This window comes from Dysidea avara, chromosome 6, assembly GCF_963678975.1.
Source record: "Dysidea avara chromosome 6, odDysAvar1.4, whole genome shotgun sequence".
NCBI classification, from domain to species: Eukaryota; Metazoa; Porifera; class Demospongiae; order Dictyoceratida; family Dysideidae; genus Dysidea; species Dysidea avara.
This window is the reverse complement of record NC_089277.1, coordinates 30,171,486-30,195,886: the sequence shown is the minus strand read 5'-3', so window position 1 is coordinate 30,195,886 and position 24,401 is coordinate 30,171,486. Positions and strand designations below refer to the sequence as shown.

Below are 24,401 nucleotides of genomic sequence, written 5' to 3'. Positions count from 1 at the left end.
ACGATCAATGAATGTGTACGAACTTTACTTAACTTTTAATTGTATACCCATGTAAGGAGCTAGTATAATACTAAACAAATGGTACTCATGTTTTGCTGTAATGATTGTTCTATTATAGTCAATACTATTTTCACAATCAAAATGTTTCAAATATAGTACATTGGTTTAGGGCGATTTAACACACAACTTCTGAGTTATGCATGCACTTTTCAATAACTGATCACCAAAGGGGTTCATGAAATCCATATAGCCCATCGAAAATATGTGTATATAATTGTATACACCTACAGTACATGCATGTACATTATTATCCCATCATGAAGCAATGAATCCAACAAAACTGATCATGAACACAAATATTCATGTGTGTGTGTGTGTGTGTGTTTCTGTTATTGTTGAACTTTAATAAATTCTTTGTGCTTCTAATCAATCCTTTAATCTATATAACAAAGAAAATGCCACACATTTCAGCTATCTTGCACTTGAAGCTACCATACCTGTAGTCCTCCTTCCCTACAAGATGCTTATTAAACTCTTCACATCAGCATTATTGCTCCTATTAATATTATCTATATTTACTTCTTTGCATACTCCATTGTCCACAGCTGCCTTCAAGATTGCATGGACTACATTCTCTGTGATCTTGTTTTGTGTCAAATCAATTTTTTGCACAGTGCAGTTGTACTGCAATGATTCTGCAAGTGACTTAGCACCATCATCAGTGATGCCACATTTCCAAGCACGCAGTTCTCTTATTTGACTGTTGTTTATAAATTTTATGATATTTTTGATACCGTCATCACCAATGGCATTTCCACCGATGCTGAGGACTTTCAGTGCGCTGTTTGTTTGTAAGATTTTCCCAATAATTTTAGCACCTATGATAAATGTGCAAGTATAGCAGCATGTGTTTATGAACACTACCATGTAAGTAATTATATAATTCTACTCATTGAAGACCTAAAACAAAGTAGCTTGGCCCTCATATACTATACTTTTTAATTGCATGTGCAACTCATGTAACTATAACGAATGTCGATTCCCACATTTCAGGGAGACCCACTTGGTACCATATTTGCTTGCACATGATCAATAATATAAGTAGAGGGCATTAAGTGCAAAATACACTTTGTGATGTTTATTGAATTTCAAGGTATTGATTTGAACTAGAAGTAGTTAGGCCCGAGTCAAATATGCTCAAAAACTTTGCCCAGAATGCTTTCAGGAATTTCCCAAAATTTTCACCTATTATGCTCTTCAGTGTTCCCATTATGCTTGCATTATGCTCCTGGGTTACCAACACTTCTTACAAATATCTTGTAACATTTTTACCTGTGAATGCTCTATTAGAGTATTTCACTACAAGTGACTGTTCTATTAGAGAGTATCTGTTTTCATTTTTAAAAAGGAATTAAGTTCCATAGTTTGAAATATACACCTATATGCTAGCATTATGCTGGTATAGCATTTCAGCCTATAATGTTCTTTATTGTGCTGGTATATTTGATGCAGGCTTAACCAGAAACTATGAATATACATAATTGCCTGACATTACACCTTCATTTGATAAACTGCAACGCCACACTTTGAGATCAGTAAGGGTAGCATTATCTTGTAGTCCTTCAGCTAATTTTTCCAATCCTTTGTCCCCAATAGGATTATCACTGAGAATAAGACCTTTTAGTGTCACACTCTCTGTCAAGAGCTGTTTTATATATGCAGTACCTGTAGTAAAATTGCAATTATGTTATAGCGTCAGTACTGTAGATGTAATCAATAATTGAGACACATGCAATAGTGTGATGACATTCGAAAATTATTACCTTTTACTGATAGGCCACAGTTCCACATCCTCAGATCAGTGAGACTGTTTTTATACTGGAGCGCTTCTAACAGGATTTCCATTCCAATATCTCCTATTTTGCTTCCACCGATATCCAATATTTTTAATACATCACTACCTGTTGGACAACAGCATACTATACATAAACATCATAACCACATTTGATTCACTTTTCATGATCCCTATCACATGTACCAACCCAGCTGTAGTGATGTTGTTTACACTAATGTCCAGCTCTTCTAGTTGGGCATTCCTAGCCTCACTCTTGTGAGCTAGTAGCTTCTGCTCACTCCAGTGAGCTAGTAGCTTTAGTTCTTTATTTTCTAAATTGCACTCCCTCATCTTTAGTGTTGTAATAGGGTAGTGGTAAACCAAGTAGGATATGGACATTAAGTCATAAGGGCAAAGAACAACACCAGATATGTTCAATGTGAGAGGTGAAATTTCTTGAGGACACTTTTTCTTACTCTCGTATAAGCACTTAGCTGCAGTTACAACACTCTCGTTGTTGGTACTTTTTATCTGCTCAAGCAGGAATTTAAGAGAACCTGGTATCCTCAATTTTGTTATACCACAGAGCAGAATCATGATGTTAGGAAGTTTAACAAAATGTGTTTGTAGTATCCTGGACTGTTCTTCTTTTGACAGAGTCACAGCAATGTGTAGTGCACAAAGAAATTCTTGGACCGATAAATGTGTAAAACCAAATACTTTATACTTTTTAAATAACTGGTGTACGGTTGCACACTTTAGAAGGCTAAACCCATCAGAATCTTTTGGTAATGTAATGCCAGCCGTCAAGAGATCATCTTCTTTAAAAATTATCTTTGGGTCTTTGCACAGAACTTTTCGGTGGTATTGACCTTCTTTCTCTTTATCAGTGGACCACTCAAAAAAAGCATGGTAAGACAACTTGCTCAATGATCGTACTACCCCTAGTGCTTCGTCAGGAACATTTGGTAACATTTGACACAGTGAACTTTCAGTACCATTCATAACTGCAACTGATGTTGGTTGGTGCATAAATCTTTCTTGGTGTCTCTGAAGGCACATCACAATGAAGGTCTGATACAGTTCTGTTGATGTTGATGGAAGTGTTCCCTCTTGTTCCAAGAAAATTTGCATGATCAGATCAACTGACAATGGGGTATAACAAAGACTTTTAATGCTAGGATTTTCTTTTAGCTGTTGTAGAAATTTTTGAGCAGATTGCATGTCATTGTTGTATTTAAAAAACATATTTTTAATGTAATTTTTAAGGTGTTCTTCACTAAATCCAACAACTTCTATTCTTGTACTGGTCTTCTGAATCAAATGTTGACATGCATGAGGTCTGGATGTTATCAACAACTTAGCCTCAACCAAAGTTTGCTTATTGATCAAGCCAAGTAGCAGTGGGTCATGATGACGCTGTTCAGCTGTCATTTCATCAAGCCCTTCCAAAATTATTAAACATTTTTCACCCAAATTATCTTTCAATTGTTGATATCCTTCTTTTCCAATATGTTCTATGATAGTTTGTTCCAAGGACTGTTGTTGAACTGTCCGTAATGGTATCAAAACCACAATATTAAAATCTTCAGACAAAAAACCATCTCTGGCCCACTTGACACATATGTGATTGGCTAGGGTGGTCTTGCCTATTCCTGTCATATTCAATACATAAAACTGCATACATACACAAAACTATCTAACCTGGGCATCCCATGATTAGTATCAGTTGAGGGCAAGGCTTTCCCTTGTAATGAAATATGTCCCTCAAATCATTAAGTTGCTCTTTACTTCGCAGTAATTTATCAACTTGACCTTGCAATGTAAGCTTTGTAAACTCCTCCAAATTTTTAATATCTTCCTTTTTCACCTTCTCATCTTTTACTAGAGCTAACTCAGTGTAATTTTCTGACCAACACTCTTCATCATTTTCTAAGTCATTTAGATATCTCCTTTGCAGCATTGTGATTGTAGTACTTAATGAAGAATTTATCTTTCGCAATTTTAAAGGAGGTCCACCACCTTCTTCATCTGCATTATCTAGACAAAATGACAACTAACTTTGCATTCAAAACAGTCAAGCTGTAAACGAGGCCTGCATGCATGGGTAAAAAACTTGCAAAATAAAGATGGCAGCTAAGCAATGGCTGCAATGATGTTAATAAATATCACAATGCACATACCATTAACAACATCACTGCAGCATTTTTGGCTTCACAACTTTTCACTAAGGCTTTTAAAGGCCGCACTCTCTTTTACAGCTTTCCTATTTTGCTTGGATTGTGTATAATTTAAATCTAACTTTTGGGTTTGTTATCACTCAATTTATTCTTCTATACAAATACAATAATAGGAAGACACAAGTTACAATGTATATCAGACTTTATATTATTATATATATATAGTTATTAAAATTAATAGAGTGCATATTTTTCAATGTTCAAGGTTTTCCATTGGTAATTCATGAGCTGAGACAGCAGTGGTTCATTTGGGAAGTCTCAGGTTTGAATCCTGGACATTTTTTTAATGTGAGCTTTTACACAAAAATTCTCAGTGACTGCATGTACTATTAGAGTATTTCTAACCAGTGATTATACACCAGGTTGGTTGTGATTATACACCAGGTTGGTTGTGATTATACACCAGGTTGGTTTTTACTCATCATTCAAATGCACCAAAAAGCCAGCCTGTTCAAAGGTGCTTGTAACTCTATAGCTGTCATTGTTATTGTGAAAGATTATTATACATAGCTATGATGGTTAACCTATATGCAGATCAATTTTTGAAGTTATTCTCTTATGTGGTTTACACTGTAAGCATGACATTTGAAAAAATAATTGCAAACATTCGCCCGTATAACTCTGTGAATGGTTATCAGATCCAAACCTAGTTCAATCAATTTGTTCTGTCAATCAAATTAACTGTGTCAATCAGTTTACTTCCTGTCCAACAGAGAAATCCACATTATCCAATAGACCAATTTGGTCACCTTCAAAGTTCACCTTTCCTATCACATCCTTTACACAGGAATAACGCACCTTGATTGTGGACAGCGTACCCAGGGAATTAGACACCGCGTATATTATCTCTTTTACTGTCACCTGTAGTGATCTGCAATCAGCTATATAGCTAGCTATAGAACTATTTAAGCTTGCTAATGCTGTATGTAGAGCTTGTAATTTACGAAACTTCATAAAGGCATATGTGAATTCACCTTATATCAGTGAAAATTATCATTTTGTAATACTCTGCTTCAAGGACTGTTGATATTTTTGCAAACAAAATACATAAAGTATTAGAAAAACATTGTCATGGGTGGCCAGTTCTTGAGTACTAGGCTGTACTGCCACATGCTGACAGCTACCAACTTCTATTGTCTTTGTACTATTTAAACCTTAAGTTTTTTTTGGTATAACTAGTTTTGAAAGATCTGGTGAAGAAGTAACCCATGCAAGCTGCATGAACACAACCCTATTTAAGCATAATTAATGTCTTTACAACCATTACAGTGAATGGCAAAATAACTTTCAGACCAGTAGCTGGTGATCAACTAAACATCCACTTTGCAATGGTTTTTGAGAAAGTGTGCCAAACAGAAGATAAATCTAAGCCCCCTCCTCCCAAAAAAAACCTAAGAAATTAAGCCGAACTATGAGGGCTCGTATTTTACGAACACATAAGGTGATCTTGCACAAATTAGGTAGCTACGTGAAGTGCTTACTGATGGTGGTAGGCATTTGCAGTGTTAAAAATGTCCATTTGGAGAATTAATGGAGTACAAAGTTACGAATGCATGAAAATCCGTCAAAATACCCATACATGGCATGGTGTTTTTCTTAGCTCTACTATCTGTCTTGAAACACTGTATAAGCCAGTTGTATTATTAGTGTTAAATTTTGAAAGCATGTAAATGGAAGCCCTGAATGGTGGACCACAAAACAATAATCTGCCTATCATAATGTAAGGGAAAATGTGGAATTTAACAATCTCATTCTTATTATTATTATTATTAGAGCCAACTCAATATAGCAACCAGAAGCAGCAAGTCCATGTGTATTCTCATTACTATTAGATGGATTTAATTACTGCTAAATATTTAGGCCACCTTATTAATAAGACCAGTGACCACATACAACATATAACCAAACTACAGTACCTCAGACAATATTCCCTCAATAAAGTGACGAGCTGAGTAGCTACGTACATTTGGTTGTACCATCAGTGGCTGTTTTATTAGACCATCTCTATTTTGTCATACAAAACCAGCAAAGTTGCTGCTAATCAGTGTCCATTTTTAATAACGTAGTGCTTTAATCCGGCCTATTGTGCCTCAGCATATCAAACCTTTTACAGCTGAAGTTTTCAGTGATAGGCCCACTGCACTATTTGCACCATTCATTTTGAATCTGATAGACAACCCTATATTGGGATTTCACTGTACAATAAAAGGTGAAACAAGGGAGATCACACGTTACTTGATATGCCAATGAAATCTTAGTGTGTTGGGCTATGCTTGACCCTTAGGTCATGGCTCACCTGTAGCTCTGGTATTTCAAAATTCACAATAAGCATTATTACAGTAGGGTTTCTAACTTAGTTATGGACCATTAAGGACACCTGTCTATATAAACTTCACCAGGAATTAGATGATGTTATGATTACTATTATGAAAATCCCAAAAAAGTACCTAAGATTGTTGTGGTTTACTTGGATATTGTTATTTAGCAATAACACCATCTGTTACTATATAATTTTAAAGGTGTAACTGATATCACAAAACCACTTGTTGTTCCATGAAAATAAAACACTTATATCCATACATACTGTCTATGCTCTTTTAGTACATGTGGACTGAAAAACAAGTTTCATACTGGCACAACTCTAAAAATCAATTGCTTCATTTGAACAATGCATGTAGCAACTGGCTGCTAACTAATTGTTCATCTCTAAAAATCTTTTCAAAACTCACTGTATATGTATACAAACAAGCTATATTCTGTTTCATTGAGACCACACACTCTTTTACTTGGATTTTGTTCACTGTACTGTTTGTGTTATTTTTTAATTTATGTGCCACTGAACATATAGCTAGCTATGTACCCTAGATTTTCACCATGAAATAACTAAAGAAGTTGAAGTGACCCAATAACTGACATTGCTATTTTAGTCTCAGTAGCAAAATTAATATACTATGCATAATTATTTCTAGCACACTGCTAAACACAAGCATTTGATGTACAATAGCATGCAAAAAAAAATTCCAAGTTAACCACCATACATCAATTTTAATACATTGTATTACTTTATGTATATTATTACATATAGCTGCCTACAAAAAAAGCATAAAAATTTTTAATACTTTATTAGAAATTGAAATTTCGACTTTCGGGTGGATCATTATACCTGACACATTAGTGGATACATTCAATTGATACTAAGCACAGAGTAGTTATTATGTCTACAAAATTATGCTTTTCCAGTAGTGGTATAGCTAAGCAAATTTATTAATAGACCATTGTACCATACACAACTGGTGTGTAATAAACGGCTAATTACTGTCACCATGATAACACTACCAAAATAATTTGGGTGACATTAGAAAGAACAATGAAAGAGCTTTGCTTTATAGTAGCTATAGGTTGCTGGAGAGATTTCAGGAACATGATCTCCAAATTTCAGTGAAACAATACGTAAGTACAGGCAATTAAGTTATGATCAGATAACAATTGTGCCATTTTGCGCTTTTGCCTTTTGAACTTGTGAAGTGGTACAATGAGTGGAAATTGGATTTTAACTTTTGTTTACGTAGCTATGATTTCTTGCGGAGGGCTATGCAAGCTGTACTCAGTATTATAGCTACGTCATTATACAGGTTGTATGTTCACAAAAAACTCAGCACCGTAGCTATCCGGATCCTTTCGCCTTTCTTTCTTTTGGGTCGGGAAGGGGCCGGCCTGAAGAAAATGGGTATCACTCTTTTCACCCTATTTCATAACCCTACAGAACTTAGACAAAAAACGGTGAACCAAAAAAGCGAAAAAAAAAGTGCAATATTGAAGGGGAATCGAACCCAGGATCCCAGTGTGATGGTCCAGTGTTCTACCGATTATGCTACCGATTATGCTACCGCTGCTAGCTCCCTTGATTCCCTTCTTTTGTATCTTATAAATGTGACTAACGAAATAAGCTGTATATAGTAAGAAGAACCTAACCCTAAAGGTGAAGAAGAAACCAAAGCTGAACTCTAACCCTAACCCTAACGCTAACACTACTAGACGCTTCCCCTAAAGTCTACTACTCGTGGCAACTACTGGACGCTTCCCCTAAAGTCTACTACTCGCGGCAACTACTGGACGTATCCCCTAAAGTCGACTACTCGCGGCAACTACTAGATGCGTGCCCTAAAGTCGAAGAGAGAGAGCAACAACTACAGTAGGAAGTCTGGATTCTTTTGAGCTTAATATTACGTAAGGGTTATGAAAGGTGGTGAAAAGAGTAAAAACCGAAGAAAATAGTCTGGCTGGCAATATACACGAGACTCAGCGGCAGTCAACACTGACTCGGTCAGCACTGACTTTAAAAGTCGAGCTGAACTGGCCGGCCAGCTGAACTTGATGCGGCTGCTTTACAGATCGCCGGTTTAACCCAGCCATAATTGCCTGCTGACATCTCGTATATATATATATATATATACTTGCCAGCTTTTGTGACCCAAGCATTCCCTATGTAGCTACATCATGCATGTGCACTCCAGTCCTGCCTTACCTCGGGCCTCACATTCCGCCGCTCGTTCCAATTTAACTGCGATGTATTCTTGTCTTGTCCTGCTCTTCAAGATTCTGCAAAACTGCTTCAGTGCGCCTGGTCCACAATTGGACAGCTGATCAACTATTATTTGGTTTTTTTCTTGTGTACTTGTGTAACGTAGTTGCAGTCGCTGTTGGGCTGCTTGCCCTATCAGGTGTGACTGGATCAACTCGTCAATCACGTCATCGGGATCTAAGAACTGGACTAGAAAGGAACGATTGTCATTTAAAATTCGGCTTTGTCTCTTCACTGCTTCCTCCATGTACGTACATTCAGCCTCGCATTCAGCCGCATCACAACATTGCGCTCGGGATCAATTAGTGCGGGCCTTTTTATAACAAATGGCGCACGTGATCAATATTTGTTTACGTGGAGCATTTATTAGAAAAGATTCTCGATCGTTCCTGCCTTAGGAGCACCTATAAATCACTGCAAACAGCGAGTTATAGATGAGCGCATTATATTGTTCATTGAGATCTGCGAGATATGCGAAGGTATGTTTCAGGAGGTTGGGAATATGGGGTGTGTGGTGTATGTGTAAGGCCACTCCAAATAAATTCTCTGTTTCCCGTCCTGGTTTCAGGCATATTTGCATGCGGGCGGGCGGTCCATTTTCATTATAAGATTAGCTAGCTCTTCAAGCCATTATTTGCCTAGCACAGCCAGAAAGGCTGCATAAAAGCATGCTTAAGCTTGTTCCTTCCTTTGTAAGTTGCAAAAATAACTCAAACGTGAAGTTTGTGCTGACTTCATAGCACTGCCTGACACGTGAGCTGACAATGTTTCAAGATAGCTTTTACTGAGCCTATCAGTATGCAAGAATAACCAGAAAATAATGGAAGAATACGGAATAATGGAATATTTAGTAACCAGATGCGGGCGGTGGACGGGAAACAGAGAATTTAGTTGGAGTGGCCTAACAGACGTACACTTTTGTGGCTTTCCCGGCACGAGAAATGCATGGTGAAAATACCGTCAGACATTTAAATGGAAACAAACTGAAATATTTTTAGTAGGTCAAGCAGTACTGCAAATGAGTCACTTTCAGTAACTTGTGTATGTCATGAGTTATTGATTTGATTGATTGATTGATTTTTATTAATTTGTGAAAATTCACAGGGGAGAGTAAAAGGTTAAAGAGCCTATAAGAACACCCCCAAACAAATATAACAACATAACACAAACTACAAAATATTTACATAACGCAAAAAAACAATAACAAACAAATATTATTAATAAAGGTCCACTGAAATGGTAAGGCCACTATATGCATCAGTGCCTGCAGGTATTTTTACTGCCGCACGTATTTCCCCATTATTAAAGATTTAACCATTATTTCATCTGACTCCAAATATTGAGGGTGTGCAGTTCAGTTTTCAAATTGCTGCACTCGTACAGTAGCTGCTATCTTATGCACTGTAGCCAAGAGAATATGAAAGATGGGTGCAATGAAGTTACATGTAATAAGTTGATCCTTGAGTGAATGTGATCACGTGATGAAGGACAACTACATCTAAGAGGAGAGTTGCCAAACTAGCTAGTATGAATTAACTCAAGTTAGCAAATTGTCTGGTATATGGTATACAGAGAGTATCAGGCCCTGGAAGGTATAGAGGTATGAAAATAAGTCCAGCTGGCAAGTACTATGGATAATGGTAATGACCCATCCGCCCACCCGCACTCTGCATTTGGAATTTTCTGATGAAAAACAGAAAATCACCAAATAGTGGCCTAAAACACACTTTGGCTATTATCAGTCCTTGCTACTAGAGGGATAGGTTGACACATGTGATTTAGTTTTGTTTAGTAGATATAATGCATTTAAGTATGTATTGTGGTTATTCAATTATAGTATGTCATAATGCATCAGACAAAGAAACTTTAGTACGCGTGAGGTGCCATTAAAGCGACAGAAGTGTCCATGTACGATTTAGTTTTATGTCATATCTACCATAACAACTTCAAACATGGTAATAACTTGTACTGCAGCCAGCTAAAAGCCTACGGGAGATAGTTAGTGAATTTATGCTAGTCTTGTGGTGAAGAATGCTCAAAACGCCTGTTAAGGAAGCATGTCTAAGTTTATTTCTTGGGTGTTTTGAATATGTTTAAGGGTCCAGTAGAGCAGATGGAAGTAGAGAAACACGAGGAAAAACGATTGTGATGGCGCCACTGGCAAGATGATGCATGATATACTATCCCAACCAGGCGGAGAAGCGACTCAGGAAAGTGTAACATAGAAGATTTGTTTCATGGTACTAATAACCCAGCTTTGTAAACAAACCAAACTAATCTTACTTCAGTGGAGTGTGAGGTTCGATAGTGCGAAGCACTACAAGCTGAGCCACAGGCAACTACAGGACAATTCTGGGAACAACTCCACTATTGCTTTCCATCAGAACATTCAAGTAATCTTGGAACACTACAAAGTTGAAAAGGAGAGCTTGGTATTGCCACCTGCACATTAGACTTTCACTGTTTATCTACTCCTTTCCCATTGTAAAGTGTTTAATAAAAGTACTTCCAGTCGTTTTTCTGACATCGCAACGTGACGTAACTACACTTTGTGACTTGATATTCTCAGTATAGTAACATAATTGAATTATTTAAAAGGTGTTTTGTGCATTGCATGATACAACCTATTTATTCAATGAAATGGCAAATGATTTTTTTTTATTTCAATAGATCTTTAAGCGTTAAATTCTAGGTCTGATATCTCAGCTCAACATGTGCAGAGAGAGCAAACCATCATTAAGATGCTCAAATACAATTACATATACCTTGGACTCATGTGACTGCTAAAGCACAGTACAGGCATGGGAAGGAAGCTATAATAAAGCTACTATACAGTACAACACACAAAAATAAACAAGACAAATTAAATACTTGTTCTAATCAGCACTATCATGTGGAAATTAGTTAATTTTGATCACTTTGTGTTGAGAATATATCAAAGTCTTTTGTATCAAGATGATGTGCTGCCTCTGCCAGTGTTTCTGCTTCTAAAACAATTTGTCTGACAGGAGACTAAAGTGCTCCACAAACTAGATAGTGTTCTAATAATTGGTATATTTTTTCTTGTACTTTATATTTCCTTGCCATCACACACACTGGTTTCCCCATTTTTTCTAATCAGTTACTGAGAACCCTATAAAGCCACATAAATTAATTTCTTATTACTGCCTGCCTTTATTACCATTTTCTGCTGTACTGCAGTGAACATTTTATTTGTACCAATGGCAGCTAAACACAGCCATTAAGTGATAAAATATCCTGTATGTACTGTATGTAATGAACAACTAGAGGTGGTTATCAGATCAACATACTTATCATATTGGGTGGTCATGGACTGTTTTATGAATATGATTAACATGTATTACGGCTCATTCTGTCTTCTCTTATAGAACAATCCAGTAGTGGTGTTGATTAATAGACCAAGGTTCCACTGCTAGCATGCATGTTATTATGACAATACCATATATAAGAAACTGCCCATAACTCAATACAGAGAATCAAGTTTTTCAATTCAATTGTTGCTCCCTATAATACAGAGTACATTTTACGACATCAAAAAGTGTAGGTATTTATATGTGTTTGTTGCAATTGTAGAGGCAGTACTTAATAGTTTTGACTTATCATTATACGTGATATTAACATGTACATAGTGTGTACAACAGTATGTGATATGCTGTATACAGTAGCAAGTTTAGCCGTGTGTATAGTTTTTTTAAATTTAAGTTTTTCTGTGGTTGGAATAAACATTTTGTCATTGTTGTGCCCATTTAGAACTGTCTCAGATGGTATTGTTCAAGCCAGTCTCCAGGAAAGTGGAAGCAAATGGAGTTAGTTATTTCGTCGTTGAGGTTAGATGCCATTGCTGCCAAAGGACTGAGCATGTCAAGAAAGTATGTTGCAGTTGTTAATACAATGACATGTGTAGATCAATACGCAGCTACCAATGCACAGTTTTATATATGTTTATATAAACATGCTTATGTAACCCACAGAAAGAAACTCAAAATATTTGATTTTGTAGTTTGCAGAAAAGTATATTTTTAGTACAGTGCTATGTATTGCTTCTTGCTTGTATGGAAAATGTATTATAAGAAATGTGGAGCTTCTGCATAGTCTCCTGGTATTGTGGACATGCATGAAAATTGTACCATTGTGGTACCACAAACTTTCTCTTAGTTCAAAGGTGGAAAGAGTGATTTGGTGGGCAACTAATAGCACAACAATATGAAAAAGGAAGCCTAATATTCACCTTATGAAATTATGAATTAAAAGTGCTATGCTACTTAATGGTCACAGAGTTTCCTTCCTAACCACCTCATTAGATCCATTCATAGCAATTACAAGAGTCTAAATTAGCAGAGCCGCCCAGAGAGATTAAGGGGCCCAGGGCAAAAGAGTTAAAGTGGGGCCCCAGGGGCAAGGAGGTTTCCATTCTGAATCACAACTTCACCCAAGTTGTAAGTTGAAGACCAAAAAAATGGTCATTACATGCTAATTTATCTCCTTGCTTATAAGCTTGCTACACTGCTCCTCTAAAGAATACTGTGACTGCTCTATTAGAGTATCTAGATCTGACTGCTCTATTAGAGTATATCGATCTTTTAAACAGGTATTCAACGGGCTCTTCATGGGGCCTCCTGGGGCCCCTTTCAGGCTGGGGCCTGGGGAAAAATGGCCCAAGTAAATTAGCACTACAGATCCTAAAATCCTTAAACAACCTGTAGCTATAGCAAACTGTAGAAATACATGTAAGTATGGTACAGTGCATCCTGCAGGTTTTACTGTTACATCCTAGGTTTGTATTCTGACACAAACATGGTTGGTTTTTGCTCATATAACATGTACTGTGATGATGTATTGTGTAGTGATATATGGGAAATCAGTTTGGATAATCGTCTATATCTGAATGGAGTTGCTGTTAAAAAGAGTAAACTGGTACGTTTTCATTGAACTTAACTATGTACTGTGTAATTGGTTTGTTTGTGCATGTGTGTGCGTATGTGCGTGCGTGCGTGAGTGTGTGCGTATGTTTGAAGCAGCATAGCCAAGTGGCTAGAGCATTGACCTGGTAATCAAAAGGTTCCAGGTTTGATGCTTGGTTATGCCAAATTGGTGTTGTAATATTGTTGTTGTTTCCTTGAGCAAGAAACTTACTCACATTGCTCCAGTCTACCTGGTTGTTTAAATGGGACCTGGTATTGGCTGGGGAAGCAAATGCCAACTGTATATGTTTCACACAGTGAATGAAAGTCCAGAGCCCAGGTGGGACTTCGGCACCTATGGAACATGGTACAGCCCCCTGCAGGTCACTAGTTCTGCCAGGAGAATTTGCTTGCGCTGACTCCTAACACCTTAGTAATGCACAGGTTTCCCAGGCTGGTACGTGACCATGCTAGCATGGCAGCTGAAAGCTTTGTGTGTGTGTGTGTGTGTGTGTGTGTGTGTGTGTGTGTGTGTGTGTGTGTGTGTGTGTGTGTGTGTGTGTGTGTGTGTGTGTGTGTGTGTGTGTGTGTGTGTGTGTGTGTGTGTGTAATGTGTGTGTGTAATGTGTGTGTGTAATGTGTGTGTGTGTGTGTGTGTGCGTGTGTATATAAAGTGTGTGTCTGTCTGTGTAGTGTGTACATGCACGTGTGCACAGTACACATACCGTATGGCTGGATTTTATTGCGAAGACTTTATTTTCACAAACAGTGGCTAGCCGTGGTAATTAATTTTGTGTTTATTTTATTCCACACATTTTTGCTTTGTAATGCTACGTATTTTGTGCCACCATGACGAACTGTATAACCTTCAGAGAGTGCGCAGTAAGTGCCCCACTACTGTTCTATAGAGATACTCTAATAGAGCAGTCATTTAAACACAAACTTTTAATTACCCACAGTGCCATCTTTGGTTAGCCATCCTATAGTTCATGAAGTTATTATAAGTATAAGTAAAATGACTTAGGCATCAGGCTTGTTGTAATTGTAATTGTAATTAATTACTAATCATTAGTGATTTTCAAGTAATTGTAATTGTAATTGTAATTGCTCACTGAGCATAAAAGTAATGGTAATTGTAATTGTAATTAGCTGTTTAGTCAGTAATCATTATGTAATTAAATGTAAGGAATCAAAGTTATGCTAAACAAAAGTACTACCCCATAACTTGACTAGTGACTATGTATACAATCCCATGTTTATGTCATGTTGCCCATGTAGCTACAGTACATTATTGAAATTATTGGCATGTATATAGTTGTTGACCATGGTCACTTGTAATGAACATGTCAACATGTACAATATGGGATGCCCATGGGGTACATAACTGTGAGTTCTTACACAGATCTTCAGTTTAAACTGTAAACAGAATAGAATTATGAGTAAAAATAAATCAAGCGTATTTTAGTTTTACGAAAACTACTCTGAAGATTCAAGAACTAGAAATGTCAGTGCATTTTGTAAAGAGTGTAAGAAAGAAATCAAAGGACAAGTCAGTGTAACCTCTAACTTCATAAAGCATTTAAAGGTAGGTAGCAATATAGTGAAAGCTAGTATGTTATTAGATAAAAATTGTTTAGAAACATCCAAAGGTATATGAATGTTTTCAAGAAAAGAAAAAAAAAGTACAGGCAGATGATAAACAGCCCCAAACCCTTATTACGGATTATCAGACTTCATCAGATGATGACAAATACAATAGAAACCACCCAAGGCAGAAAAATATAACTAATAAAATTATGGAAATAATTATAAGAGATATAATTCCCACGCATATTGTTGAAAAGCCAGGATTTAGGAATTTGATTCTACTTCTTGAGCCCAAGTATACCATGGTCAGCCGACAATGTCTACAGTATACTCCTGTTCCAGAAAAGGTACAAATTGTGCAACAATCTATAAAAGACCAGCTTGAAGATGTTAAATCTTGCTCTGTAACATTGGACATTTGGAGTAGCAGAAGAATGCATGGGTACTTGGGAATTACTTGTCATTTCGTATCCAGTAATTGGCAAATAAAATCTTTTTTATTGTGTTGTAAGCAAATAAAAGGTAGGCATACTGGTGACAGTATATCTTTGGAGTATGAAAGCGTTACTGAAGAATATGGCATCACAACAAAAGTTTTCAAAGTTATAACTGACAATGCCTCTAACATGATTAAGGCATTTGGTCCAATGATTCATGAGCTGACAATTGTTAATGATGATGATGATGAGGATAAATCTGAAGAGACAAATGAGTATTCAAGTAGCAGTGAGGATGATGACACTGATGAAAATGATAACAGTGGAGATGAAGATGAGGACAGCACTTTTGTGACCAATGCATTTGATTCAATCCCAGTTCATCGTGGTGACCGACTTAGTTGCTTTGCACATACACTACAGTTAGTAGTTAAAGACGGCCTTAACAATTCAAAACAAATGAGTTCACTTCTTAACAAACTAAGCAAGTTAGTTAATCATATTAAGAAGTCCACCATTGCCATGGAAAGAGTAGAGATGCAGAATAAAAAGGGAGTTATTCCTAAAAATGACACCCGATGGAATTCTCAACTTAAAATGGTAAGAAGAATATTGGAATTAAACCTTGAAGGTGTCACAGACAAGAAAGAATTACAGTTATCTTCACATGAAAAAGCAATTCTAAAAAGCTTTGTAGCAATCTTTGAGCCATTTGAAATAGCCACAGATCTATTACAGGGAGAGAAATATTCATCAGTTAGCATGGCCCTTCCATCTTACTATGGCATAATTCAAAATGTAAAGAAAGTTCAAGATACCAGTCGATACAATCAACAAATAATAACCACTTTGCTCCAGAGTCTAGAGAAGCGCCTAGGACATATGGAAAGAAATTCCTTTTATTGCATTGCAGCCACGCTGGACCCTTCTTTTAAATTGAAATGGTGTACAGGATCAGGTGAAAAGGTACTCACTGAAGAAATGGTTTTAAGAGAAATGAGAAAAAATTTAGATAGTGACAATGCTCATCATATGCCTACAGTAGAAACAAGTGGAAAAGAAGTAGAATCAGCAGAGCCACCATCTAAGAAAAGAAAATTGTTTAGCTTTATGGATACTGATACCTCAAACACAGAGGATAGTTTAGAAGGTTCAATAGTAGAGAAAGAATTTAAAATGTATCTAGATGACACAGATTTTACACAAGATGAAAACCCTTTAAAATTTTGGAAGATGAAAGCAAAGAAATATCCCATTTTAAGTACAATAGCAAAGAATATGCTGGGAGTCCCAGCAACATCTGCACCAATTGAACGCGTATTTAGCCATAGCGGCAATATTCTCAGACCAAATAGATGTAGACTATTACCAAAAAATTTTGAACAGTTGATATACCTAAAAATGAATGCTGGTGAATTGTAAGTTATTGTTGTCCCCAATGTACTTTGTACAGTAATTGAAAAATAATTGTAATTACTAATCATTATTTTGCATTCTGAAGTAATTGTAATTGTAATCATTAGATTGTCTTCAAAAAGTAATTGTAATTGTACTGATTACTTTTGGTGTGTAATTACAACAAGCCTGTTAGGCATATGAAGCTATATAAATCCTGTGCATCCATCCTGCAGAAGTGGCCAGATCAATATTATGCCCTAATAGAGCAGTAATACTTACCCTGATATACATGTAGTGATCAGTGTCAAATTCTTGGTTCTGTTGTAACCGTCACATCTGCGGTTATCTTACTGAACAAGAAGCAATGTAGTTGCATAGTGCTTTTTAACACTGTTTAATATGTTGGACCTTTGAGAGTAGTATTGTTCTCTTGAACCCAGTGTGCTGGCTATGCCTTGCCTTATTGTTAGGTGAACCGTCCCATTGGTACATGCACTTGGTTTCATGTGATGCAGTCCTAGTAGTAGTAGTAGTAGTAGTAGTAGTAGTAGTAGTAGTAGTAGTAGTAGTAGTAGTAGTAGTAGTAGTAGTAGTAGTAGTAGTAGTAGTAGTAGTAGTAGTAGTAGTAGTAGTAGTAGTAGTAGTAGTAGTAGTAGTAGTAGTAGTAGTAGTAGTAGTAGTAGTAGTAGTAGTAGTAGTAGTAGTAGTAGTAGTAGTAGTAGTAGTAGTAGTAGTAGTAGTAGTAGTAGTAGTAGTAGTAGTAGTAGTAGTAGTAGTAGTAGTAGTAGTAGTAGTAGTAGTAGTAGTAGTAGTAGTAGTAGTAGTAGTAGTAGTAGTAGTAGTAGTAGTAGTAGTAGTAGTAGTAGTAGTAGTAGTAGTAGTAGTAGTAGTAGTAGTAGTAGTAGTAGTAGTAGTAGTAGTAGTAGTAGTAGTAGTAGTAGTAGTAGTAGTAGTAGTAGTAGTAGTAGTAGTAGTAGTAGTAGTAGTAGTAGTAGTAGTAGTAGTAGTAGTAGTAGTAGTAGTAGTAGTAGTAGTAGTAGTAGTAGTAGTAGTAGTAGTAGTAGTAGTAGTAGTAGTAGTAGTAGTAGTAGTAGTAGTAGTAGTAGTAGTAGTAGTAGTAGTAGTAGTAGTAGTAGTAGTAGTAGTAGTAGTAGTAGTAGTAGTAGTAGTAGTAGTAGTAGTAGTAGTAGTAGTAGTAGTAGTAGTAGTAGTAGTAGTAGTAGTAGTAGTAGTAGTAGTAGTAGTAGTAGTAGTAGTAGTAGTAGTAGTAGTAGTAGTAGTAGTAGTAGTAGTAGTAGTAGTAGTAGTAGTAGTAGTAGTAGTAGTAGTAGTAGTAGTAGTAGTAGTAGTAGTAGTAGTAGTAGTAGTAGTAGTAGTAGTAGTAGTAGTAGTAGTAGTAGTAGTAGTAGTAGTAGTAGTAGTAGTAGTAGTAGTAGGCTGCATGGATTTTTACCTGGTTCCTCGTGTTGGTTCACTCATAGACCCCCTGCTGTGGTTGAATCATCGGCAGTGAAGATCCTGTGGGATTTTAGCTTACAGTCTGCCAGTCACCACCTGAGTAATCGTCCAGATATTGTTTTATTTGACTATAACCTTAAGAAGATCTACTTCATTGAAGTTTCTTGTCCAGCTGATGTAAATGTGCCCTCTAAGGAGCAAGAAAAGTTACAGAAGTATCAATCATTGGCACATGATTATCACATGATGTACAGAATGCCGGTGATAATTATCCCTGTGGTGGTTGGATGTACAGGTGTTGTATCTTCTAACTGTATTACTCACCTTCGTCATATCCCAGACTTTTCTAACAGTTTATTTTGTACCATTCAAAAGGCAGCCGTAATTGGAACTGTTCATGTCTTACGGTGTACAAATGTGATTTAATGAACATTATCTTATGTACTTGTACATGATTCTGTTCTTTCTCTGTACAATTGTGTGTACATGTAATTCTTTTAATGAAAAGTAGTAGTAGAATTGAGATAGGTTAGGTTTCATATCAGAGTGCTTCTGACAGTTTTGCTGATACATTTCACTACTACAGTTAAAACATTTTACCTGAGCTGTCACAGAGTACTCATATGTTCTAATAGAGCAGTTAGAGAATTAGCCATACAATCTAACTAACCTTTTAACAATAAAGTTGCACATTATGTCATTGTATGTCCTGTGCTCAGAGGACATGATATGAGATTACAATATGTAGATGATGTATTTAGTTAGTTGATATAGCAATTAGCTTGTAGCCAGTACAGATTGCTATGCAAACTTTGCTTGTGTTCTTCTTGTATTCAGTAGCAATATTAAGTTGTTAAACCTTGGGTGGTTTAAATGTTAAGGGCAATCAACTGTCATAATTATTATAGTTAATTATTTTATGATTTTTCTCCTTTTTCTCCACAGGTTACAACCGGTGATGTTGTTGAAGTTGATGATCATAGGAATGATCAGATTGTCCGAGGACGTGTGGAAATTTTAGAAATTGGAGAGAAAACCAACAAGGGTGGATTCCATTTCACATTAAGACGAAACAAACTATACAGAATTACCAATATAAATTAAAATTAAAATCAATATGTGAAAATGAGCTGTTGGCCTTACATTTAAGTTCTCTGTTTATGATTATAATATAACATTCTTATTTATAAGTGTAATACCCCCAAATTATAATCATTGAGAGATTATAAAAGAGCATGCACAGTCACTCGAATACAGCAGTCATACTGTAATACCAAAATGGTCATATCTTGAACACAATCATTTTGATTTTATTTGAACTATCAAAAACTTGAAAGAATAAGCAACCAGAATATTTCATCTATATAATCAGCCATTTTGCCATACTACAACAGATTAAGACATCAAACCTCAATGGTGGATTGAGGGGGCAGAGACCCAGTGCCTCGCCTTCAGAAATTTTTCTCATTTAACGTAGTTATAAGAATCTTAGACATAATTCAAACATATTTGTGACTGTGTATAATATACTAAATCTGTCACTAACAAATTACTATCCACACCCTAGTAGTTGTAACTAGAAACTTTCTGGAGAAGAAAAATCTGTACCTGCATGCCATCGTCGCCACATGCCAGCAATATCAATATTTTGTAATGCTTGCATATAGCCTAGACCCTATGCTAATTCTGTTTTGTAGCTTGGTAATATTAATTTTGAGCATTCAATAAAATTATCTCAGCCAAAATAGTCACCAAAATCATTCTCAAAAGGTCAATTTATGTTTCAAAATTTCCTTATTTACCAGCTCAGTAGCATCATGCTTCCAGCATTGAATTTTGTAAACATTTACAAAGTTTAGTCAAAATTGCCACCAAATTCAATCTCAGAAAGTTGATTTTTCAAATTTCCTTGGAGAGCATATCCTGAACAGAAAATGTTGCAATACAGAACAGAATTTCCTGAGGAGTTCCTGATAAACAAGTAACTTTTTAGGAAAGTCTATAAGAAATTCTGCTCTGTACTGCAGATTTCCTGATCAGGAAATTTTAATATTCTTCAAGTGTTTATAGCCTAGATCTTATTGGTCAAGCTAGTTAGCAGAGAAATTCTGTACTTGCTGAAAGTGTTCAGAGACACTCTGAAAGCATTTTTGGGATTAAGTATGCTTAACTATTGGTGTGAAGTTGTGGCGAGCAATAAGTTTTTGGGTGAGTGAGTGGAAGGCTCGTCCAAAAACAAGTAAGAAAGTGTACACTTAACATGTATGTCTTTAAGGTCCAACAAATAGTTACCAATTGCAATGAAAAGGAAATTCAGATTTTCTAATAGGTTGTCATTGTATGAAAATGTTATACAGGTATTATATGAAAATAAATCATTGGGGCCACTAGTAGAGTGGAATAACACGTAAATATGGTCATTTTGTGCACTTTGTGAGAAATGCACATACCAACTGTGCTCCCAGTGATATTTATTTTTTGATATAGTGTCATTGCATATTAACCTTTGGTGACCTTTATGCCCATTTTTACCACTGAAACTTCATCATTTATGGCTTAATCTCCCTGTGGTGTTATTTTTCACCATTAAAATATGGTTTCAAATTAAAGGTCTTGTTGAAGGAAACAATTCGGTTTTTATTTGAAGTCATGACCCATAGATAATTTCATTCCAGAATTACTGGTGTAATTGCTTGTATTAGTCATGAAATTCTAATTACCTGCTTGTTGGTGACAAGGGGCAGATAAATTCATAGTTATGACTAATTAAAATGATCATAATGATGAAATGGATGAGCTAGCTATTGACTTCAAAAACAAGTCAAGTTGCTTCTTAGATTAAAATAAACACTTTGCAGACTTGAATTTTGGTGACCTTTGCAACCATATTGTACTGTGAATTTGTCATTTTTGGCTTTATCTCCCTGAGGCATTACTAAAAATGAATGTCATTATGAGTACTATTGATACGGAAGTTTCATGCTTTTCTCACAGATGATACGATGCAACTTTTACACTATGCTGCTCTACTAACATTTAACATTTCATAGGCTGTACAAAAATTGTTGATGGGTTTGAGACATGGATAAAATGTTGAGTATTTAATAAGTTATTTATAAAGACTTTACAGTACACAAGTCTGTAAGACACCTGGTCCTATACAGTCTGTTTAAAGATGCTATATATATATATATGAAGTATACATATGTTTGAAATATTTGGTACGGCATAGCAATTATCAAGTGCATGGCTATGTCTAACAAATAGTGAAGGCATTTTAATTAGTTACGTAGCTATTATAATGGCTTTATTATAGGGTAGCTAAGTCACAGTTATGCCTTTGCTGCAGCAAGAAACCCTGTTGTAGTGGACAATATGGTCTGAGCTAATGAAAGCACACAAACTGGAATCCTTTTGTTTTTTTGGAATCTCCCTTTAAGTTGTGAATTGCTTTTGCAGCCAGCTACAGTAGTTATAGTTACATGCATGCATTGTGGTTTGGAAATCAACTTTTTGTATATTTCAAGTGGTCCTTGTGCACATGTAAGATATGCCCAGATAGATCAAAATTAATGACAAAACATCTGGCTGTAGTGAGGGGTGCCCCTAAACCACCAAAATCATCATTGCAGCCCCATAAACCTCTTGCCCCTAAACCCCCTGTAGTGACCCTAAGCTAGCAGGACTTTAACCACAAGCCCCTAAACCCCTGGACTCAATAAAACCAAAGTACAATGTATGTAATATTTATGTATTGGCGATTAAGTCCAAGTAGAGCTGCGCGGCACCTGGTTTTTAGAAGTAGACATCAAATATAACACTCCTTACTTTATGACCTGGAATCAATTAAAAATCTAGAGAAAGAAGGACGGATGTACTCAGTCAAACTGCAAACTGACTGAACAGCTAGAGCATGCAATCATTGTACGCAAAATTGTATGCAGCAGAGTAACTGTATAACAGAAATTCATATTTCACTAAATAGAAATTTGCCAACTAAGTTTAACTCTGCTAAAGTTTCTCACTCTCTATATGATAGTTAAATTATTGTGTGCTAGTTACGCCTTAAGTAGTTCATTAGACTGTTACCTTTTGTTTTTTTTGTTCTTTAGTGATTTGCCTGCAAGATCAAATGACGACAGGGAGACACTACAACGGTAAGTATTGTGTTTGTTGTAATAAACTGCTGTTCAAGCTTTTTCACATTGTAGTGAATTGTTGTTGCATGAGTCCCGCAGCAGGAGAGACCCAGCTACTAATAGGAATCACAGGTATTTCGCTGTTCTACTGTAGTATTTACACATTATGTACTCTTATTTTTTAGTCAGATCAGCTCATCTCAGCTTTTGCAATGGATTGATAATGATGACTTATTAATCGACCATATCAGCTACTGCTAATAGTGTGATTTTCATTAAATACAATTTAAATGAATTATGATCAGTATTTTAAAATTTAACTGAATTACGATCGCTATTTCAAAATACGGAAGAGCACATTGCTAGATACGGAGGCTTAGAGGAGCCGGATACTATCGATCAATCGACGAGAAAACTGAGTACTGTGTCCGGTGAAACTGAGGATGAACTTCAAGAAGGCGGGAAAAGACTGCCGGCAAAACTGCTGGTCAGTGTAACTGTCTCCTTATTACATCTTACCGTCCAGACATTGTAATATATAATTCCCAGAGTTCTTCCATCACTCTGTTGGAACTAACATGCCCTCTGGACTCCATCCATCACATCCAGTCTGCTCGCAATAGGAAGCAGAGCAAAACTGAGTATCTGCAGCTGTTGGCTGAATTTGATCGCCTAAATATTGCTAACTATTATGACACCATTGAAATCACGGTACTTGGTCATTTTCAAGTGTCTTCCATCAAGAATTTATCTAGTTTGTTAAACTTTGTTCAAGTTGATATAAGGATTTCGAAGCACATTATTAAGGAATGGTTAGATGCTGCTGCCTCTGCCAGTATCTCTGCCTCTCAGAGAATTTTTCTAGCACGAAACTGTACAGAGTGGTGCACAAATTAGACAGTTTTATTTTTGTAATTACAGTAATTAGTCTTTTTTGTTGTTGTTGTTTTTGCCTTGCCATGCCCACAGTGTAGTCCTCTACGTTTTGTGTTCGCATGTTGTCCGAGGTTTCACATGCCTTTTGTTTTGTTGTACATCTTTTCATCACAATTGTTAATGATGGTTATCTACTCTGTCCCACTACTGGAGATAAACGGTGATAGTTTTGCTGACGAAACTGATGGCAGTCAGACTCAGGATCAGCGAGGTGAGCGGTTGATACACTGTCGACAAAACCGTCTGTGTTTTTGATTCGCTTTCGCTGTGAGCAGAATACCGGTAAGTGGCTTTTTTTACTTGCAATATATGGTCGATCTATAGTTTATTTTATGTCACAAAATATTTCTCCATACTATGGGCTACTCCAAACCACCTGCTGGACCTCTGTCAGCATTGGGAAAATTGGGATATAACTCAGGAAATTCTAGTATTTTAGTCATCCCATGTTAAATTACCAAAGAAATTAAAATGTTAACCCACTCTTCAAATTTCTTCAAAATTGGCACATGAGTCGAAGTCATACATCAAGTTTCATTTGATTCCTTTGATCACATTCCGTGTTATGCCTGTTTGCTTTACTGTAGGTATTTTACTGCATTTGTGATTGCTCTTGTAGAAATCTTACATATATCTGATGCACCATGCTAGCATGTCTGCAGTAGATTTAATTCATTGAAACAGTTAAATGTATAATTATTAAGGCCAAAATTGAATGGACATAGTATAATGAGATACAATGCCAATAGTTATAAAGTCCAAAACTGTTTTTGTGCCACATGCCCAGCTTTGCAGGTTGAGCCACATATTTCTTGAAAGTGATAACTTAAACCTAAAGAACTGACATACTAATACCTTTAAAGCATCC

General features: G+C 36.3%; 3 protein-coding genes across 3 annotated transcripts; 2 read left to right on the top strand and 1 right to left on the bottom strand.

Moving 5' to 3' along the window:
* Window positions 1–304: 304 nt before the first annotated feature.
* LOC136257477 (NACHT, LRR and PYD domains-containing protein 3-like) lies at window positions 305–8,979 on the bottom strand. The gene is made up of 7 exons (XM_066050698.1): window positions 8,600–8,979; window positions 3,539–3,874; window positions 2,014–3,489; window positions 1,824–1,961; window positions 1,558–1,725; window positions 498–878; window positions 305–439 (listed from the first exon to the last, which is right to left on the bottom strand). The coding sequence occupies exons 1-6, from the start codon at window positions 8,901–8,903 to the stop codon at window positions 514–516; spliced, it is 2,787 nt and encodes a 928-aa protein (XP_065906770.1). The 5' UTR covers window positions 8,904–8,979; the 3' UTR covers window positions 305–439; window positions 498–513.
* LOC136257479 (uncharacterized) lies at window positions 8,978–22,923 on the top strand. The gene is made up of 7 exons (XM_066050700.1): window positions 8,978–9,135; window positions 12,428–12,546; window positions 13,522–13,591; window positions 19,404–19,503; window positions 22,571–22,615; window positions 22,670–22,729; window positions 22,783–22,923. Exons 1-7 carry the CDS (start codon window positions 9,091–9,093, stop codon window positions 22,833–22,835), a joined length of 492 nt encoding a protein of 163 aa, XP_065906772.1. The 5' UTR covers window positions 8,978–9,090; the 3' UTR covers window positions 22,836–22,923.
* Window positions 14,953–17,205, top strand: LOC136257478 (E3 SUMO-protein ligase ZBED1-like). Its single transcript, XM_066050699.1, has 2 exons — window positions 14,953–15,163; window positions 15,216–17,205. The coding sequence occupies exon 2, from the start codon at window positions 15,375–15,377 to the stop codon at window positions 17,022–17,024; it is 1,650 nt and encodes a 549-aa protein (XP_065906771.1). The 5' UTR covers window positions 14,953–15,163; window positions 15,216–15,374; the 3' UTR covers window positions 17,025–17,205.
* Window positions 22,924–24,401: the final 1,478 nt, after the last annotated feature.

Bases quoted from the DNA above. Each gene is read 5' to 3' on its own strand.
- LOC136257477 (XM_066050698.1), bottom strand. From the start codon at position 8,903: ATGGAGGAAGCAGTGAAGAGACAAAGCCGAATTTTAAATGACAATCGT. The intron at 3,490-3,538 runs GTTAGATAGTTT...TGAATATGACAG, and splicing joins ACTAATCATGGGATGCCCAG to GAATAGGCAAGACCACCCTA. The intron at 1,962-2,013 runs GTGAATCAAATG...GTTGTCCAACAG, and splicing joins TGTGATAGGGATCATGAAAA to GTAGTGATGTATTAAAAATA.
- LOC136257479 (XM_066050700.1), top strand. From the start codon at position 9,091: ATGAGCGCATTATATTGTTCATTGAGATCTGCGAGATATGCGAAG. The intron at 22,616-22,669 runs GTAAGTATTGTG...TTCACATTGTAG, and splicing joins GACAGGGAGACACTACAACG to TGAATTGTTGTTGCATGAGT. The intron at 22,730-22,782 runs GTATTTCGCTGT...CTTATTTTTTAG, and splicing joins GCTACTAATAGGAATCACAG to TCAGATCAGCTCATCTCAGC.
- LOC136257478 (XM_066050699.1), top strand. From the start codon at position 15,375: ATGGAAATAATTATAAGAGATATAATTCCCACGCATATTGTTGAAAAG.